Below are 16,722 nucleotides of genomic sequence, written 5' to 3'. Positions count from 1 at the left end.
CCAGCTCAGTTACATAAGAGTCTCTGGGGTGGAGCATGGGCTGCCCTGTTTTTAAAGCTCCCCGTTGAAATTCAGTGGGCAGCAAGGCTGGGACGGCCGTCACAGAGGGATCTGCAGGATCTTCAGTGAGGCCATGGGGACTTGACTGTGTTCCCCAACCAGGCCTGCTTTCCAGTGCCCATCACTCTTTTGTCCTTGAAGAAAAGAGTAAACAAACACATTTTCTGACTTGTGATAAGTCCTCTGCCTCCCATAGACATAAGCCTGGGCTGCCAGCTTATGTCTAATGCTGATGAGAGGCTCTCTGGGCAAAGAATAGGCACTGGCCATCACTGGGTGGTCCTGACATGTTCTCCAGAAGCCTAAAACATCAAAGATAGCAACCCTGATGGTAAAACAGGAAGGTCCAGTCTTGTAGAAGGAAATCCCTGGTGTGTCACCAATTTCCATAGCACCTTGCACAGGGATGACCAATGTCCATTACAGTTTATGTTTATAAGCCTGGATGGAGTCTGCTCATGTTCCTTCAATGGAGAGAACAAGAGGTGGTGGTCCCTACAGGTGTGTGCAGTTAGTGAACCCGACCACACACACCCTTGTCCAGGAAGCTGATCTAATAGGATGCCATGTTTTAACCCAGACTTTGGAGATTTGGAGGAGTGGTTTTTTTTTTTTTTTAATACTTTAAAAAAATATTTGGCTGCATTGTGGAATGCAGGATGTTTCCGTTGTGGCATGTGAACCCTTAGTTGTGGCATGTGACCTCTTAGTTGTGGCATGTGACCTCTTAGTTGTGGCATGTGACCTCTTAGTTGCAACACGTGGGATCTATTTCTCTGACCAGGGAAGGAACCTGGGCCCCCTGCATGGCAAGTGTGGAGTCTTGGCCACCTGGACCACCAGGGAAGTCCCGTAGTAGACTGTTTTGATGGACGCATTCAGAGCAACCTGAATCTGCACTGACTCTTCTCTGATTACCCCTTTATATTTTCAATCAGAAGAAGTTTGTAAGTCATTTTCTAGGGCCAGTGAAATGTTTTTCAATGCCTACTACTCTTTGGGGTCCTGAGTTATGAAAAATGACCTCCTTTTCTTCTTTCTTTCTTGATCTCTCTCTTTTTCTGTCTCTGCCATTATGGGTTGGATCACCAGGACCACAGAAACTTGTTCTTTTACGTAGGCTGTTTAAAGGTCCCCCCAAACTTGCCAGTCAGTTCATCTTGGGCTTTTGCAGTTACTCCATTTTTAGGATTCAAAGGACCGTTTTCATGAGCTTTTCCAGATGGCCTAAGAATCTTCCCTTTGAGTTTAGTCAAATTTAAAACCTCGTTTTCATGTGTAAGACGCGATGTGTTTTCATGGATCATGATGTTTTCTTGTCTCCTGTAGCCCAAAGTGCCAGGAACATATACAAACAAAGGTCTCTGTGAAGGGCAGGTGCATATAGACCAGACGTTATTGGGATCTGCCGCAGCTTGTTCCCCACCCCCGCCCCAGACCAGAGTGGACCTCCCTCATCCCCAGAGCAGATGTAGAAGGGGGTGGTTCCAAAAGCCTGAGCCTGGGCATTCTAAGGGCCAGGAGACCTTGGTGGGACAGCTGTGGGGCTCTTCAGTGCCCTACATGCAGGCAAAGGGGCTTGAGTGATAAGGAGGCAGCTTGGACTCCATTGATTCTGCTCAGCTACTGAGGGGAGCACTTCACTAACATGTCAGCGATCCCAGCACCCTGTCAGTCACGCTGCAAGCAAGGGAGTGCTGGCTGCATGCTCACCATTTTGATGGGTTAAAGTGAAGTGAAGTCGCTTAGTTGTGTCTGACTCTTTGCAACCCATGGACTGTAGCCTGCTGGGCTCCTCTGTCCATGGATTTCTCCAGGCAAGAATACTGGAGTAGGTAGCCATTCCCATCTCCAAGGGATCTACCTGATCCAGGGATTGAACCTGTGTCTCTTGCATTGCAGGCAGATTCTTTACCATCTGAACATTCAGGGAAGCTCAGTTTGGTGGGTAGGGTACTCATATTTACCTGGTTTGGATTCTCATTGTGTAGCATATGTCCAGCTTCTCCTTTCATCTGGAATAAGAAAGTGCAGGTGAGCCTAGGAGTCATTTTCACATGCAACCAGCTAAGTAAGTAATAGAGAATGTCAAAGTGAATGGCCAGCAGTGATTTTTTTATGCTGGCTACTCATTAGAATCACCCAAGAGTTACAACACACACACACACGCACACGCACACACACACACACACACACACACACACACCCCAAATCTCCCCTGGAATGAGACAAACTGATTCTAAAATTTACATGGAGATCCTTAAGTGCAAAGTAAGTTGGGCCTTAGGAAGCATCACTACGAACAAAGTTAGTGAACTGTTTCAAATCCTAAAAGATGCTGCTGTTAAAGTGCTACACTCAATATGCCAGCAAGTTTGGAAAATCAGCAGTGGCCACAGGACTGAAAAAGATCAGTTTTCATTCTAATCCCAAAGAAAGGCAGTGCCAAAGAATGCTCAAACTACCTCACAATTGCACTCATCTCACATGCTAGCAAAGTAATGCTCAGAATACTCCAAGTTAGGCTTCAACAGTATGTGAACCGAGAACTTCCATACGTTCAAGCTGGATTTAGAAAAGGCAAAGGAATCAGAGATCAAATTGCCAAACATCTGTTGGATCATAGGAAAAGCAAGAGAATTCTAGAAAAGCACCTACTTCTGTCTCATTGACTATGCTAAAGCCTTTGACTATGTGGATCACAACAACTGTGGAAAATTCTTAAAGAGATGGGAATGCCAGACCACATTAACTGTCGCCTGAGAAATCTGTATGCAGGTCTAGATGCAACAGTTAGAACTGGACATGGAACAACAGACAGCTTCCAAATTGGGAAAGGAGTACGTCAAGGCTGCATATTGTCACGCTGCTTATTTAACTTCTATGCAGAGTACATCATGAGAAACGTTGGGCTGGAAGAAGCACAAGCTGGAATAAAGATTGCCGGGAGAAATATTAATAACCTCAGATAAGCAGATGACACCACCCTTATGGCAGAAAGTGAAGAAGAACTAATGAGCCTCTTGATGAAAGTGAAAGAGGAGAGTGAAAAAGTTGGCTTAAAGCTCAACATTCGAAAAACGGAGATCATGGCATTTGGTCCCATCACTTCATGGCAAATAGATGGGGAAACAATGGAAACAGTGTCAGACTTTATTTTTCTGGGCTCCAAAATCCCTGCAGATGGTGACTACAGCCTTGAAATTAAAAGATGCTTGCTCCATTGAGGAAAAGCTATGACAAGCCTGGACAGCATATTAAAAAGTGGAGACATTACTTTGCCAACAAGGGTCTGTGTAGTCAAAGCTATGGTTTTTCCAGTAGTTGTGTATGCATGTGAGAGTTGGACCAGAAAAAAAACTAAGTGCAGAAAAACTGATGCTTTTGAGCTGTGGTGTTTTAGAAGACTCTTGAGAGTCCCTTGGGCTGCAAGGAGATCAAACCAGTCAATCCTAAAGGAAATCAACCCTAAATATTCATTGGAAAGACTGATGCTGAAGAAGCAGCTCCAATACTTTGGGCACCTGATGCAAAGAACTGGCTCATTAGAAAAGACCCTGATTGAAAGGTTGAAGGGAAAGACTGAAGGCAGGAGGAGACGGGGATGACAGAGGATGAGATGGTTGGATGGCATCATCGACTTGATGGACATGAGTTTGAGCAAGCTCCGGGATTTGGTGATGGACAGGGAAGCCTGGTATGCTGCAGTCTGTGGGGTCACAAAGAGTCAGACACAACTGAGTGACTGAACTGAACCGAAGGTACTATAATCATTACATTTTTATCGTGCTTCTTGTCTATTTCTCTACTTTTTGAGGTCTCCCATTTAAGAACGACCATTGTCTTTAGTTCAACTATTCTTTTTTTCTTCTTTTTTTAATTTGGCTGTACGGGCTCTTCTTTGCGGCATGCAGGATCTTTAGTTGTGACATGCAGGCTCTATTCCCTGACGAAGGATGGAACCCAGGCCTCCTGCATTGTAAGCATTGGAGTCTTAACCATTGGACCACCATGAAAGTCCCAATCTCATCTATTCTGTTGCCCCCATTTTCCATTTGAAGAAGTGGAAGCATAAAATTTTTCATTATTCAGCTTCAGATTACAGTTATTTAGTGGCAGAACTTGAATTCAGTGCTTATTATACTGACTGAGTCTGCACAATGTATAGCATGTGCTGAAGTCGGTGAATGCAGGGTGTCATTCAGGTGGTACAGGGACAAAAAGGAATAAGATCAGCCTCTATTAGCTGTAAATAATGGATTAGATCTTGTGTGTGCGTGCTTTCTTTTTTAATACTGAAAGTAAAATAGGGCATGGTTTTTCTATATTAATCATTATTTTGAGAAATATTTATTGTGTTCTAGATACAATGCTAGCCACAGAGGATACAAAGATGAATAAGACATGCTTCTTGGCTCTATTTAATAACATAATACTATATAACTTTGATTTTCCAAGTGAGAAAATATGTAGGGGGAGGATAGGAAATGGCATTTATGATGGGACTGCATTCAGAGAAAGAAACTATATGCACTAAAAGTAAGTATTCTAATACTTTATGGCAATGAATTGACTTTCCCTTAAAGGGATTTCAATAGGTATTATAAGATTATCCAAATTACATGCTTTTTAGTGTGGTTCTTTTGAAAGTAGGTGATTCTGACTAGGCCAGTTTTTATCGTAGAATCCCGAATTTAGATAAATGACAGAGTGAAGCTATAGTGGATGTTCAGAGCCTTGAAACTCTGAAGACAGGGCAGGGGGATGGGATGAAGGTGGGAGAAGTAGGCAGTTTTGTCTGCAGCCTGGTTCTTTCAGATTCTAGGTTCCTGGATATTCTACATGGTTGATGAAGTTTCCCATTTGACAGGTAAAAGATCAGTTCAGTTCAGTTCAGTCGCTCAGTCGTGTCCAACTCTTTGTGACCCCATGGACCGCAGCACACCAGGCCTCCCTGTCCATCACCAACTCCCAGAGTTCACCCAAACTCATGTCCATCGAGTCGGTGATGCCATACCACCATCTCACCCTCTGTCGTCCCCTTCTCCTCCTGTCTTCAATCCCTTGCAGCATCAGGATCTTTTCAGGTGAGTCAGCTCTTCGCATGAGGTGGCCAAAGTATTGGAGTTTCAGCTTCAACATCAGTCCTTCCAACAAACACTCAGGACTGATCTCCCTTAGGATGGACTGGCTGGATCTCTTGCAGTCCAAGGGACTCTCAAGAGTATTTTATGTGAATGTACATGGTTTCTTTGTAAATATCTTGTGAAATTATTAGAAAAGAAAATTATTAGGGAAATGGAACACCTGATAGACCATCTGGTCTACCCCTTCCATTTTATAGGTAAAGAGAGAAGCTTAGATAACAAAACTGACTTGTTCCAAACTCCACACTGTCTGACAAAATCCAGGCTTTCTAACACTTTGCCTGGTATCACAAGTGGTTTCAGAATAACAAATTTTTTTTCATGAGGGAGAGGGCTACTGTCTCTTGAGGACTGAAACTGCCATTACTTCAGCCTCTGCTCTCAGGCTGTTTGTATTCTTGGGAAAAGCTGAGCAGTCTGCCTCCAGCTTAAAGCTTCTGATAAAGAGGGTTTCGAGAAGGTAGAATGGCAAGGTCTGTATGTAAATGAAACTCTTATAGAGGGAAAAGATATTCATTCAAGAAGGTAAAATGCTTGAAGGAAACGTTTAAACTCTGAGACAAAAATGACCCCCTCTCGACAGTTTTAGCAATGCCCTCTTCACTGCTTTTGCTGTGGGTACTTATACCCCTTCAGATTTACTGCCCCACTTGACTGCATGGCTGGCGGGCTGAAATCATGCCTATTTTGTTTACTCGGAGATCCACAGCACCAAACACAAGCCTAGCATACTCAGGAAGTATTTGTTGAATAAACAAAAGAAGGGGAAAAGATTTTTTTTTTGCCCTCAGAATGTGTCTAACATTTGCTGTCAAACAATTCAGCACCTTTCCCTACACTATACACTTTCCTTTCTAAGGTCAGAAGCTAATACTCAGAGCATTTGTTTCTGCCAAATTGAATGGACTCTTTATATCCCAGCTAGAGAAATTTAGTTGGAATTTCTATGAAACTGAAGCAGCTTACAAGTCTCTATCTTGTCTTGCTTGCCTTATACCTCAAAGGATCCATATGAGCACCCTGAAAATCACTGGCCCCCTGTTCATCCCCATCTACACACACTATTCCTCTCCCTTGGTAACCTCTGTGGGAATCCATCCTGGGGTACTACCAGGACATCCACAAATGTAAACATGGAACAGCTGTTGATAAATCCCAGTATGCTGCTTGAAAACAGCTTGGATGTGGTTGTCCAGCTCCTAGCCCACACACGTACCTTGGGCCTTTGCAATTTTGTTGTAATTGGCCCCATGTCTTCCAGGTGGCCCTGGATACCAGTTTACAGAGAGGCAATTCAACCACAGTTGCTTCCTGACAGTCTTTTACAGTCGGATTTTTGAATTCTAACTTGGGGTTTTCTCCTTCACATGGTGTTGAAGCCAAACCCAATCCATTTGACAGAATTATCTGTCAGTTGCTAGATAAATGGGAGTACACAGAGGAGGGAGATGGTGAAAACACAGGCGGAGGATGTAGACATTAGCAAGACAGGAGAGGACTCTGTGTTCTAAGAAGACATCCCAGGACATTTCTCAGAGGCAGATCTCACCTGCACTGTAAGTGGGCAAGACAGAGAGGTGCAAAGGTGAGAAGGGGATGCTTGGCCTTTCTTTAAATGAACTTGGACGTGTCCTAATCTTGGTGACGAGCTTCCCTGCCCAGCTCCCACTCACCTCTGCAGTGGGCTGTTTCCCAGTTCTTTCAGGTCCCTGCACAGCTCAAGCCAGCTCTCTCTTCCTTCAGCCCCCAGTCGGCAGCTGCTGCCTTCTCACCCTGCTAGTACTCGGGTGGGCTGGGAGGCTGGCCAAGCCGATTGGCTGGCTCAGGCCAGGCACGTGAACATAATGGGAAAAAGAATTTGGGTCTATTTTGATGAGAGACAAAAACGCCCTTCTTGCCAAAGGACATCTGAAAACCAAGAGGAAATCCACGGCTTGAAAAAGCACATTTGGCTGAGCTCTGAGCTTTTGTCTTCTTTTCTTTTTCCAAACTTGTTACATCTTCAACTTAAAATGTCACTGTCTTGTAGGAGGCAGTTTTGGTAAGAGTCGTGGGAGTCAGATAATGTCAATGGCAGAAGATGGGGTGTCCAAGTGGATAAAAAGCTTCCCTGGACCACAAGGTCTCATTGTCTCACTTTTGATTGCTTCTGTTGCTGCTGAGGGCAGCCAAGGGAGGAGAGATGTGGCAACTACTGCTGTTGAGTCTAGATGCAGGAAAGGAACCCCTCCCTGGAGAGGTAAAACAGGTGAAATTAGGATACAGGATGACCCGTGATGTGAAAAGGTGAGATTTTTGAAAAAGAATTGAATTTTTAAGTTTCTGAAAATTTTTTTTTTTACTAGGCAGCATGTATGTCTGATATAAAAAACCAAAGGGTCAAAAGAGTGTACAGTGAAAAGCAAGTCTTTTTTCATCCTTCCCAGTCCTCTACTTCTCCCAAGAGGCAACCCCTAGAACTAATGTTTTTGTATTTCCATCCAGAGCTTATCTCTGTAAATACTAACATATATGTCTCCCCTTTTCAGGAACAGCTCACCATATATACTTGTTATGCTCCTTGCTTTTTTACTTAGCATGCACATGCAGAGATTGTTCCATTTGGTACCTTGAAGAGCTGCATGTTCTTCTTAAGGTTGCACGCTGTCCTGTTGTCTCCATGTGTCATACGTTATCTGGCCAATTAAAAGACCACATCTTAGTCATCTTTCCCTAATTCCCTGCACAACACAAAGCTCAGCAAACATTCAATGCTTCTTCAGAAAATACATCTTGTACAACTTGTTCATTTTTTTTTATCATTGCTTTCTTTAGAGGTACCAGTATTTGTTCAATAATCTAGATACTTGTGTAATGTATATATTCCTGGCCACTCAAGTCTGTCTTGTACACTGACCAAACCTTACTGACTTCCAAGGTCTGCCTTATTTCTCTCCTTTAATGTTATTCCTATGTCCTATTTTCCTGTGCTCTAAGAATCACTGCCATGCGCATATATTTATTGATCACTATATGCAGAATTTTTTTTCTATTTTAAAGAGGCAGAGTAGTGGTAAAGACAAGGAAGGAAATTCTGGATGGGAGGATTAGTACAAGTGGAGGTAGGAATGACAGAAAATAGCTTTATATATCTTCGTGATACTAATAACTTTGGCACATAGTAGGTTTACAGTAGAGTTTGCATGAATGAGACTCTTCCCTGATCCTCTGGTTTTTCTCTCCATTCTGTCTTTGAGGATTCGCTTAGCTTTCTTGTTACTTCAAGGTTGTATAAGATGGTCCCTTCCTTGGCTGATCTCCTTTAAAGGGAGGACAGGTTCTGAGATCTTGAAAGAAGGTAGATTTGGGCTCAAACTGGGCACTGTCATTCACCAGTTTTGTGACCTCTGCCTCTCTGGGTCTCAGTTTCCTCATTTATAATATGAGCAAGTTTGATAAGAGTATCTTGGAGGCCCCTTCCAGATCTAATGGAAGTTAGATTTTTATAGCTATGTTTACCAATTTTTCTGGAATATATCCCTCATCCCAAACTCCAAATAAACACATCTGGTTAAAATCTTCAGAGATATTCTGAAGCCTTGGGGTCCCATTGCTTCTAGAACATTACAGAATAATGCAGAAGTTCAGAAAAGATTCTCAATGCTGGTCATATTACAAAAAAATTACAGAGATTTTTGAAATCTGGTTATAACACTAAAGATGAGTTTGTTACATTCATGAACGGGGAGAGGAAGGGAGAGCAAGAGAATTAGTAATAACAGAAAGGCTTGGCTGGCTAAGGAAATCATCCTGTCTTGTTCTTAAGGAAAACTGATTTTACAACCAATGTTCCTCAGGTTTTTAAAACCTATATGCTCTCCCAGCTCAGAATATGTTTAAGTCTTACTTATTGTAATGACCATTCATAATGTGTGCCATTCAAAAGCAAGTTTTTTTTTCTTTCAAATGTGATATATATTATTGAATATATTCTTCTCCAGTTCAGTTCAGTTCAGTCACTCAGTCATCTCCAACTCTTTGCGACCCCATGAATTGCAGCACACCAGGCCTCCCTGTCCATCACCAACTCCCGGAGTTCACTCAAACTCACATCCATCGAGTCAGTGATGCCATTCAGCCATCTCATCCTCTGTTGTCCCCTTCTCCTCCTGCCCGCAATCCATCCCAGCATCAGTCTTTTCCAATGAGTCAACTCTTCGCATGAGGTGGCGAAAGTACTGGAGTTTCAGCTTTAGCATCATTCCTTCCAAAGAACACCCAGGACTGATCTCCTTTAGAATGGACTGGTTGGATCTCCTTACAGTCCAAGGGACTCTCAAGAGTCTTCTCCAACACCACAGTTCAAAAGCATCAATTCTTCGGCACTCAGCCTTCTTCACAGTCCAACTCTCACATCCATACATGACTACTGGAAAAACCATAGCCTTGACTAGACGGACCTTAGTCGGCAAAGTAATGTCTCTGCTTTTGAATATGTTATCTAGGTTGGTCATAACTTTCCTTCCAAGGAGTAAGCGTCTTTTAATTTCATGGCTGCAGTCACCACCTGCAGTGATTTTGGAGCCCAAACAAATAAAGTCTGACACTGTTTCCACTGTTTCCCCATCTATTTCCCATGAAGTGATGGGACCAGATGCCATGATCTGCATTTTCTGAATGTTGAGCTTTAAGCCAACTTTTTCACTCTCCTCTCTCACTTTCATCAAGAGGCTTTTTAGTTCCTCTTCACTTTCTGCCATAAGGGTGGTGTCATCTGCATATCTGAGGTTATTGATATTTCTCCCGACAATCTTGATTCCAGCTTGTGCTTCTTCCAGCCCAGCGTTTCTCATGATGTACTCTGCATAGAAGTTAAATAAGCAGGGTGACAATATACAGCCTTGACATACTCCTTTTCCTATTTGGAACCAGTCTGTTGTTCCATGTCCAGTTCTAACTGTTGTTTCATCTCCTATTAAGAATCAGTGATTTTACACAGTTGTTCTAATTTTGCAATAAGCAAGTGCAGTATAAAATCCATTGTTTGCAACAAACACTTAAGGTCTTCAGAAATACAAGCCATCAGGGTGTTTGTTTTACACTTGTGTAACCTGAGAAACGAACAGTCAGTTTGGGGTTTGGGGTGTTGGAGAGGGGAGAAGATGGGGTATGTTTCCTACTTGATTGTTTCAGTGCACACCAGGCCCAGTGCTGTGGGGAGAATACAGGCTGTTCTTCATGTGGCTAGCTCTTGATAGAGCTACCCTGTACTGAATGGTATGACAGAGTGGATGAGAGGATATTAGAAACTCACAGGGCCGGGAGAAGGGAGTGTCTTGTCTGCCTTCTCCATCACAGTATTGCTGAATGGAATGATTGTTAAGCCTGCAGCAGAGCTAACAAATACTGAATATTTCAGGGATAACAGAGACAGGCCAGAAACAATGCTTTATTGAATACACTTCTATATCTTGTACAGCGTTTTTCCATTTATTAACACAAACATCTTGTGAGATTGTTTTTCATATCCCTCTTACGGATAAGGAGACAGATACTCCTTCGGAGACGGAAAGGGAAGGAGTGTTCAGAAAGTGCAATTTTAATGGGATGAGCGTTCACATCGCTGGGGTTGAATTTGCTATCCACTTACCAACAGCTGGAGAAGGCAATGGCACCCCACTCGAGTGTTCTTGCCTGGAGAATCCCAGGGACGGGGGAGCCTGGTGGGCTGCCGTCTATGGGGTCGCAAAGAGTCGGACACGACTGAGGCGACTTAGCAGCAGCAGCAGCAGTACCAACAGCTCCTTCAAGGGAAGACATCAAGAAGGATGACTCTCTATGCTCTGGGGAGTCTGCACCTTCTCACAGGGACGGGAGGTTTTGCGTGAGTGACTGTGAGGGCTGCTTGGAATTGCTAACTGTTCAGGAAGTCAGTGTTCTGCGTTCTCTCCCACCATCGGAGAACACGAGGCAACCTTGCATCCGAGCTCGGTCAAGCTGCCAAGAATAGGAGTTGGCAAAGAGCTCTCTTTCCAAACAAGATTCACGGATAATCAGAGGGCAGGTGCGGGCTTTGAAAGAACCTAAGCTAGGCCTGGACCTCACTGCTCTGACAACGAAGATCTGGCGAGTTCGCTTAGCACCCGACACGTCTCGGAGCTTCTCAGAAAGCGGGAGCGGACCAGCATTCACACTGTGCCTCCTCAACCAAGCCGCGTCTTCTTTGTAACTCGAACAGACCCTAGGGCTGGTTGCTATGGTAGCGGTGCCGGCTCTGCTCCCCGAGGCGAGGAGGTGGGGAGCGGGCCTTGGTGGATGTCACCTAGACTTTATTTGGGGTTGCTGCCCCACTGCCAACCAGTTGTCAGAAAGGAAGTTGTAAGGTAGATGTCTTGTAAGTGAAGTGTCCAGGGGGCGGCATTAGTATTACAGGAAGGGGTCAGGACAACCCCCCTTCCCCTTCCCTCCCCTCGACGCCCCACTCCCCCCACCAGCAAACCTCCCTGAAAGTCTGCTGCCTCCGATTTTAATGGTCCTTCAGAGAAGGGAGAAAGAACCCAGACGTAAATGTGAAGATTGAGTCGGACAGACCCAGCGCTGCCCTCGGCCTTTAGTCTAGCTAGGCCACGCCCACCATAGGGAGGAGGCTAGCCCTAGGGCACGCCCCTTCATTTGAGCGTGCGCGGAAGGCGAACCGAGATGGAGGAGCAGTGGTGTTGATGAAATGAACCAGCACAACGAACAGCGCGAAGGCCGGAGGGGCCCTGTATTCCGCGTGCGTCGTTCGAGGTCGCCCCGCCCTGCCGTTTGCGCGCTCGCGCGACGCTCCCGCGAGGCCACAGGTTGGGCGAACACGCACAGGATCGCCGGGGCGCGCAGAAAGGGAGGGGCGGGTGGAGTCAGGCGCGCGCGCGCCAGAAGCGACGCGGAAGGAGCAGGCGAGTCGGGCGGATCGGATGGGTAGAGCGGTGTGGCCAGGTTGTTTGGGGGCGGTGCGTGAAGCCGCTCTGGGCCCGAGGGCGCCCATCTCACTGGGCCGCTCGGTTCTAGGACCCGATCCGGGGCAGGGGGAGGAGAACACCGGGTCAAGGGCCACCGTCGCCGCTCCCGGGAAGCCCTCCCGCCAGCCCGTCTGACCGCGCTTTGCGGGTTCTGCCTGTCACGGTAAGCGAGTCCAGGCTTATCAGGGAGGAGGGTGAGATAAGAAAGTGTGGAGGCCATCAGGGGCCTGCGGGAGGAAAGGGAGTGGGAGGGTGCGTGAGGGAAAGGGTATGAGAAGAGAAAGAGGCCCATCAAATAAAATAGTAGTCATAATAACCACCACTAGCACACGACAGTAATATTCTAGTGCTGTGTACCGGAGCTTGAAGAGCACCTTATGTGCTTCATTCTTTTAACCACTACTGCAGTCCTCCGAGATGTATGCCATCATTAAACCCATTTTAAAAGAAGGGAAAACTGAGGCAGGAGAGAGGTTAAGTAACGTAGGCAAAGCCCCATAGCTCCTTCGCGTCCTCGCTTCGAACTTAGGTCTCTTTGGCCCTAAGGGGTGTAATTTAAATATCTTTGTTTTACCAAAGAAAAAAAAAGTGGGGTTAGGAGGAGGAGGAGAGGGGTAAGGGTGGTTTGCAGTGGGAAAGTGGTCCAGAACAGGAGAGAAAGATGAAGGAAGAAGATGTAAGGCAGGGGACCTGAGTTTGGAACCTCGCGCGCCTCCCCCTTCTTGGTTCTTGCGGCCTCACAACTTTTCCTTGCTTTTCGGTGGCTTTCTGAACCAGAGCTGTTCGCTCTGGAGGAGCCAGCTCACAGGTCCGGGCCACAAGGGTAGTTTTTAAAACTGGTTGAACTGCGGTTCGGTCCAGGGTGGTGTCTTGGGACACTGTTTGGCGGGGGCGGAGGACGGCGGCCCCCGCGGCCGGGAAATGGAGAACCCCCCTCCAGGAGGCTGCCATTTCTTCTGAAGTGCTGCTTACTTCCTTTTCCTTCTTAGCCGTGCGTTGCAAAGCCTTTGTCCTGTCCGCTAGAATGGGGAAGTCTTTTTTTATTGTTTCCTTGGACTGAACTGCACACACAGCCTCAAACAAAACAAACCCAGAAAAACCAAAACATGCTTTTCCCAAGCAAAGTCTGGTTCTCTGGATTGCTTGCAGAGAAAGCGTTCTGTTTACTTTTTCTTGAGTTGCTCTTCAGAGCTTTTCTGAGTTAGTAAGAAGCTTTGTTTTGGAGAAGTTACACTGTAGATCATTGAGGGGCGATCTGCTCAATTTGTTCTACAGATGAGCACAGGGCAGACACCTCAGGAACTCCTGAGTGGCCTTACACAGTCTAGTACTGGCAAGCAACAGGTATCAGGGCTTGTATTTTGCTTTCATATAGAGTGGAGTAGCTTCTGTGGGAATCAGGTTTTCAAGTCAGCCTGAGGGTCAAACCTTGCATGCAACCAAAATTAAGACTTCCCTGGTGGCTCAGACGGTAAAGCGTCTGTCTACAATGCGGGAGACCTGGGTTCGATCCCTGGGTCGGGAAGATCCGCTGGAGAAGGAAATGGCAATCCACTCCAGTGCTATTGCCTGGAAAATTCCATGGACAGAGGAGCCTGATAGGTTACAGTCCATGGGGTCACAAAGAGTCGGACATGACTGAGCGACTTCACTGTCACTTCACTTAGGAAAGTGCAGAATTGGAAATGGCCATTGTGTTTCTCAGTAAATCTAGTGCAGTTGTGTCACCTTCATTTTTTAAAAAAAGATAATTTATTTATTTCGTCTTGGCTCTGCTGGATCCTTGTTGCTGTGGAGGCTTTTTCTCTAGTTGCGGTCTGTGGGCTTCTCATCGTGGTGACTTCTCTTGTTGTAGAGCACAGCCTCTAGGCGAGCGGGCTTCAGTAGTTGTGGCACACTGTTGCTCCGCAGTATGTGGAATCTTCCTGCTTCAAGGATCAAACCTGTGTCCCCTGCATTGGCAGATGGATTCTTAACACTACTCTACTAAAGAAGTCTTCTCCCTCAGTTTGGAAACTTATTACAGTTTCTTTGGTTGTAATCCAGGTACAGTAATTAGGTTACCTTTAGGGGCTGTGTTGAACAGATACACACGGTTGAATGGCATAGAGTCATTCTACACTATGAGGTGCCCTGTGCTGTGTTGGCACTGAGAGGCTTAGGAAGAGGACTGATGACCATGGGGAAAAGTATGTTTATTGATCCCCATTTTGGGCTCATACTGGAGCTTGTGCTCACTGAGTGGAAAGTGGCAGGTAGAATTGTTAGCTTTATTTATTATCATCATCATTATTTACGTTGCTTTAGGCTGACAGTAGTAATTTACGCTAAATTAAATGTGTGTAACGGCCCTGGGATTTCTTTGGAAGGAATGATGCTAAAGCTGAAACTCCAGTACTTTGGCCACCTCATGCGAAGAGTTGACTCATTGGAAAAGACTCTGATGCTGGGAGGGATTGGGGGCAGGAGGAGAAGGGGACGACAGAGGATGAGATGGCTGGATGGCATCACTGACTCGATGGACGTGAGTCTGAGTGAACTCTGGGAGTTGGTGATGGACAGGGAGGCCTGGCGTGCTGCGATTCACGGGGTCGCAAAGAGTCGGACATGACTGAGCAACTGAACTGAACTGAACTGAACGAACGTTCCTTTTCAGTTTTCGAGTGGCACTACATTTTGCTGCTTCCAAGCTATTGTTTGTTTCTGCATAGTTTTCCTAGATAAGGGTTTGGTGGAAGCATGTCTTAAATATTTTGCCAGTGGTCTGGTTTTGACTTCCTTGTTTGTCAGTACTATAACAGTGATTATACATACTTCCCAGCTGGCTCAGTGGTAAAAAGTCTGCCTACCAGTGCAGGAGATGCGGGAGACTTGGGTTCAGTCCCTAGGTCAGGAAGATCCCCTGGAGAAGGGAATGGTAACCCACTTCATTCTTCTTACCTGGAAAATCTCATGGACAGAGGAGCCTCATGGGCTACAACCATGGAGTCGAAAAGAGTCACACATGACTGAGCGTACCCACACACATAGAACAATGGTTAGCTTTTAAAAAGAAGTGAAAAGGAAATTTAATTGTAGTTGATGTACAAAGTTATATGTTACAGGTGTGCAACAGTGATTCACAATTTTTAATGTTGTACTCCATTTATAGTTATTATAAAATATTGGCTATATATATTCCTTGTGTACAGTATATTGTTATAGCTTATTTTATACATAATAGTTTGTACTCCTCTTAATCCCCAGGCCCTGTATTATAAAAAGAATTTTCTTGGAAATGGAAGTCATAATACTACCTTTTAAAGTTAATGTCTTTAAATTTCAGTTTTCTTATCTGTAAAATATAGAGAAAAATTATTGTTTAGTTGTTAAGTCATCTCCAACTCTTTGCGACCCCATGGACTGTAGCCCTCGAGGCTACTCGTCCTTGGGATTTCCCAGGCAAGAATACTGAAGTAGGTTGCTGTGTCCTTCACTGGGGGATCTTCCTGACCCAGGGATTAAACCTGAGTCTCCTGAATTGGTGGGTGGATTCTTTACCGCTGAGCCACCAGGGAAGCCTGTGGAGAATGATAGTACTGTAAAAGTTGTTGTGAATTTTCTTCACTGTTACTTTGAAGCAAATCCCACATTTTATGTCCAGTCACTTACAACTATTTTGCATTATCTCTAAAAGGTGAGAACTTATAAAAAAAACACTATTAACTGCTATGTAACACCAAAAAAAAAAAAAGAGGAGTAAAGAAAACCTTGAAACCAAAAAAATCAGACATTGTTCAGACTTCTGCAGCCGCTGCTGCTGCTGCTAAGTCGCTTCAGTCGTGTGCGACTCTGTGCGACCCCATAGACGGCAGCCCACCAGGATTCTGTCCCTGGGATTCTCCAGGCAAGAACACTGGAGTGGGTTGCCATTTCCTTCTCCAGTTCAGACTTCTACTTGTCTCAAAAATGTTAGAATTTTTTTTCCTATGAGTTGCTTAGAGCAGAGTTTAACTAAGGTCTGTATGTTTTGATTGATTGATAGATATCCTGAGAGTCTTTTACCTTTATTTCTTGTAATTTATTTGTTGAAAAAGCTGGATTCTCTAGTTTCCTGTAGAAGTTTCTGGATTTTGTTGGTTGAGTTTCTCTGGTGTCATTTAATGTGTTCCTGTATCCTTATTTTCTGTATATTGGTAGTTAAATATAGAGACATGGTCAGATTCAAGTTAAATTTTTTTTGCAAGATAATTTCATTGTGGTGATGTGTTTTGTTTTTTGAGGCACATAATACCTGGTGGTCTCTTTGTGATGATTACAGCCATAGTGATTATTTAACATCTTTATTGAGATGTAATTTACATTACTATAAAAACACCCATTTTCATGTAAAATTCAGTGATATTTTTTCTTTTTATTAAATTTTTTGAGTTGTGCAGTAATCATTGTTGTGGAGTTTGGGAACATTTCTATCTCCTCAATAAGATAAACCTCATTCCCATTTATGTAACTCTCAGTCCCATTCTACCGTGTAATCTTTTCTGTCTGATAGATTT

The 16,722-nt window shown here is 44.6% G+C and overlaps 2 protein-coding genes across 3 annotated transcripts in view; one reads left to right on the top strand and one right to left on the bottom strand.

The window, feature by feature from the left end:
- FAXDC2 (fatty acid hydroxylase domain containing 2) overlaps window positions 1-13,138 on the bottom strand; it is a 26,381-nt gene extending 13,243 nt beyond the window's left edge. Inside the window, exons 1-4 of the mRNA XM_018051641.1 lie at window positions 12,929-13,138; window positions 11,821-12,342; window positions 11,167-11,345; window positions 6,980-7,115 (exon numbers count right to left, since the gene is read on the bottom strand). Coding sequence (XP_017907130.1) covers window positions 6,980-7,115; window positions 11,167-11,345; window positions 11,821-12,342; window positions 12,929-13,138 — 1,047 coding nt within the window. The remainder of the gene's footprint in view (window positions 1-6,979; window positions 7,116-11,166; window positions 11,346-11,820; window positions 12,343-12,928) is intronic.
- Window positions 11,863-16,722, top strand: part of CNOT8 (CCR4-NOT transcription complex subunit 8) — an 18,621-nt gene continuing 13,761 nt past the window's right edge. The window contains exon 1 of one of the 2 annotated variants that reach the window (XM_005683213.2): window positions 11,863-12,028. The gene's annotated coding sequence lies outside the window, so the exon portion shown is untranslated. Of the gene's footprint in view, window positions 12,029-12,055; window positions 12,351-16,722 lie in introns of those variants that run through there. The other variant, XM_005683212.3, reaches the window with a different exon arrangement.

Source organism: Capra hircus, chromosome 7 (assembly GCF_001704415.2).
Source record: "Capra hircus breed San Clemente chromosome 7, ASM170441v1, whole genome shotgun sequence".
NCBI lineage: Eukaryota > Metazoa > Chordata > Mammalia > Artiodactyla > Bovidae > Capra > Capra hircus.
The sequence above is the reverse complement of the archived record's forward strand: the minus strand, read 5'-3'. Positions and strand labels throughout refer to the sequence as shown.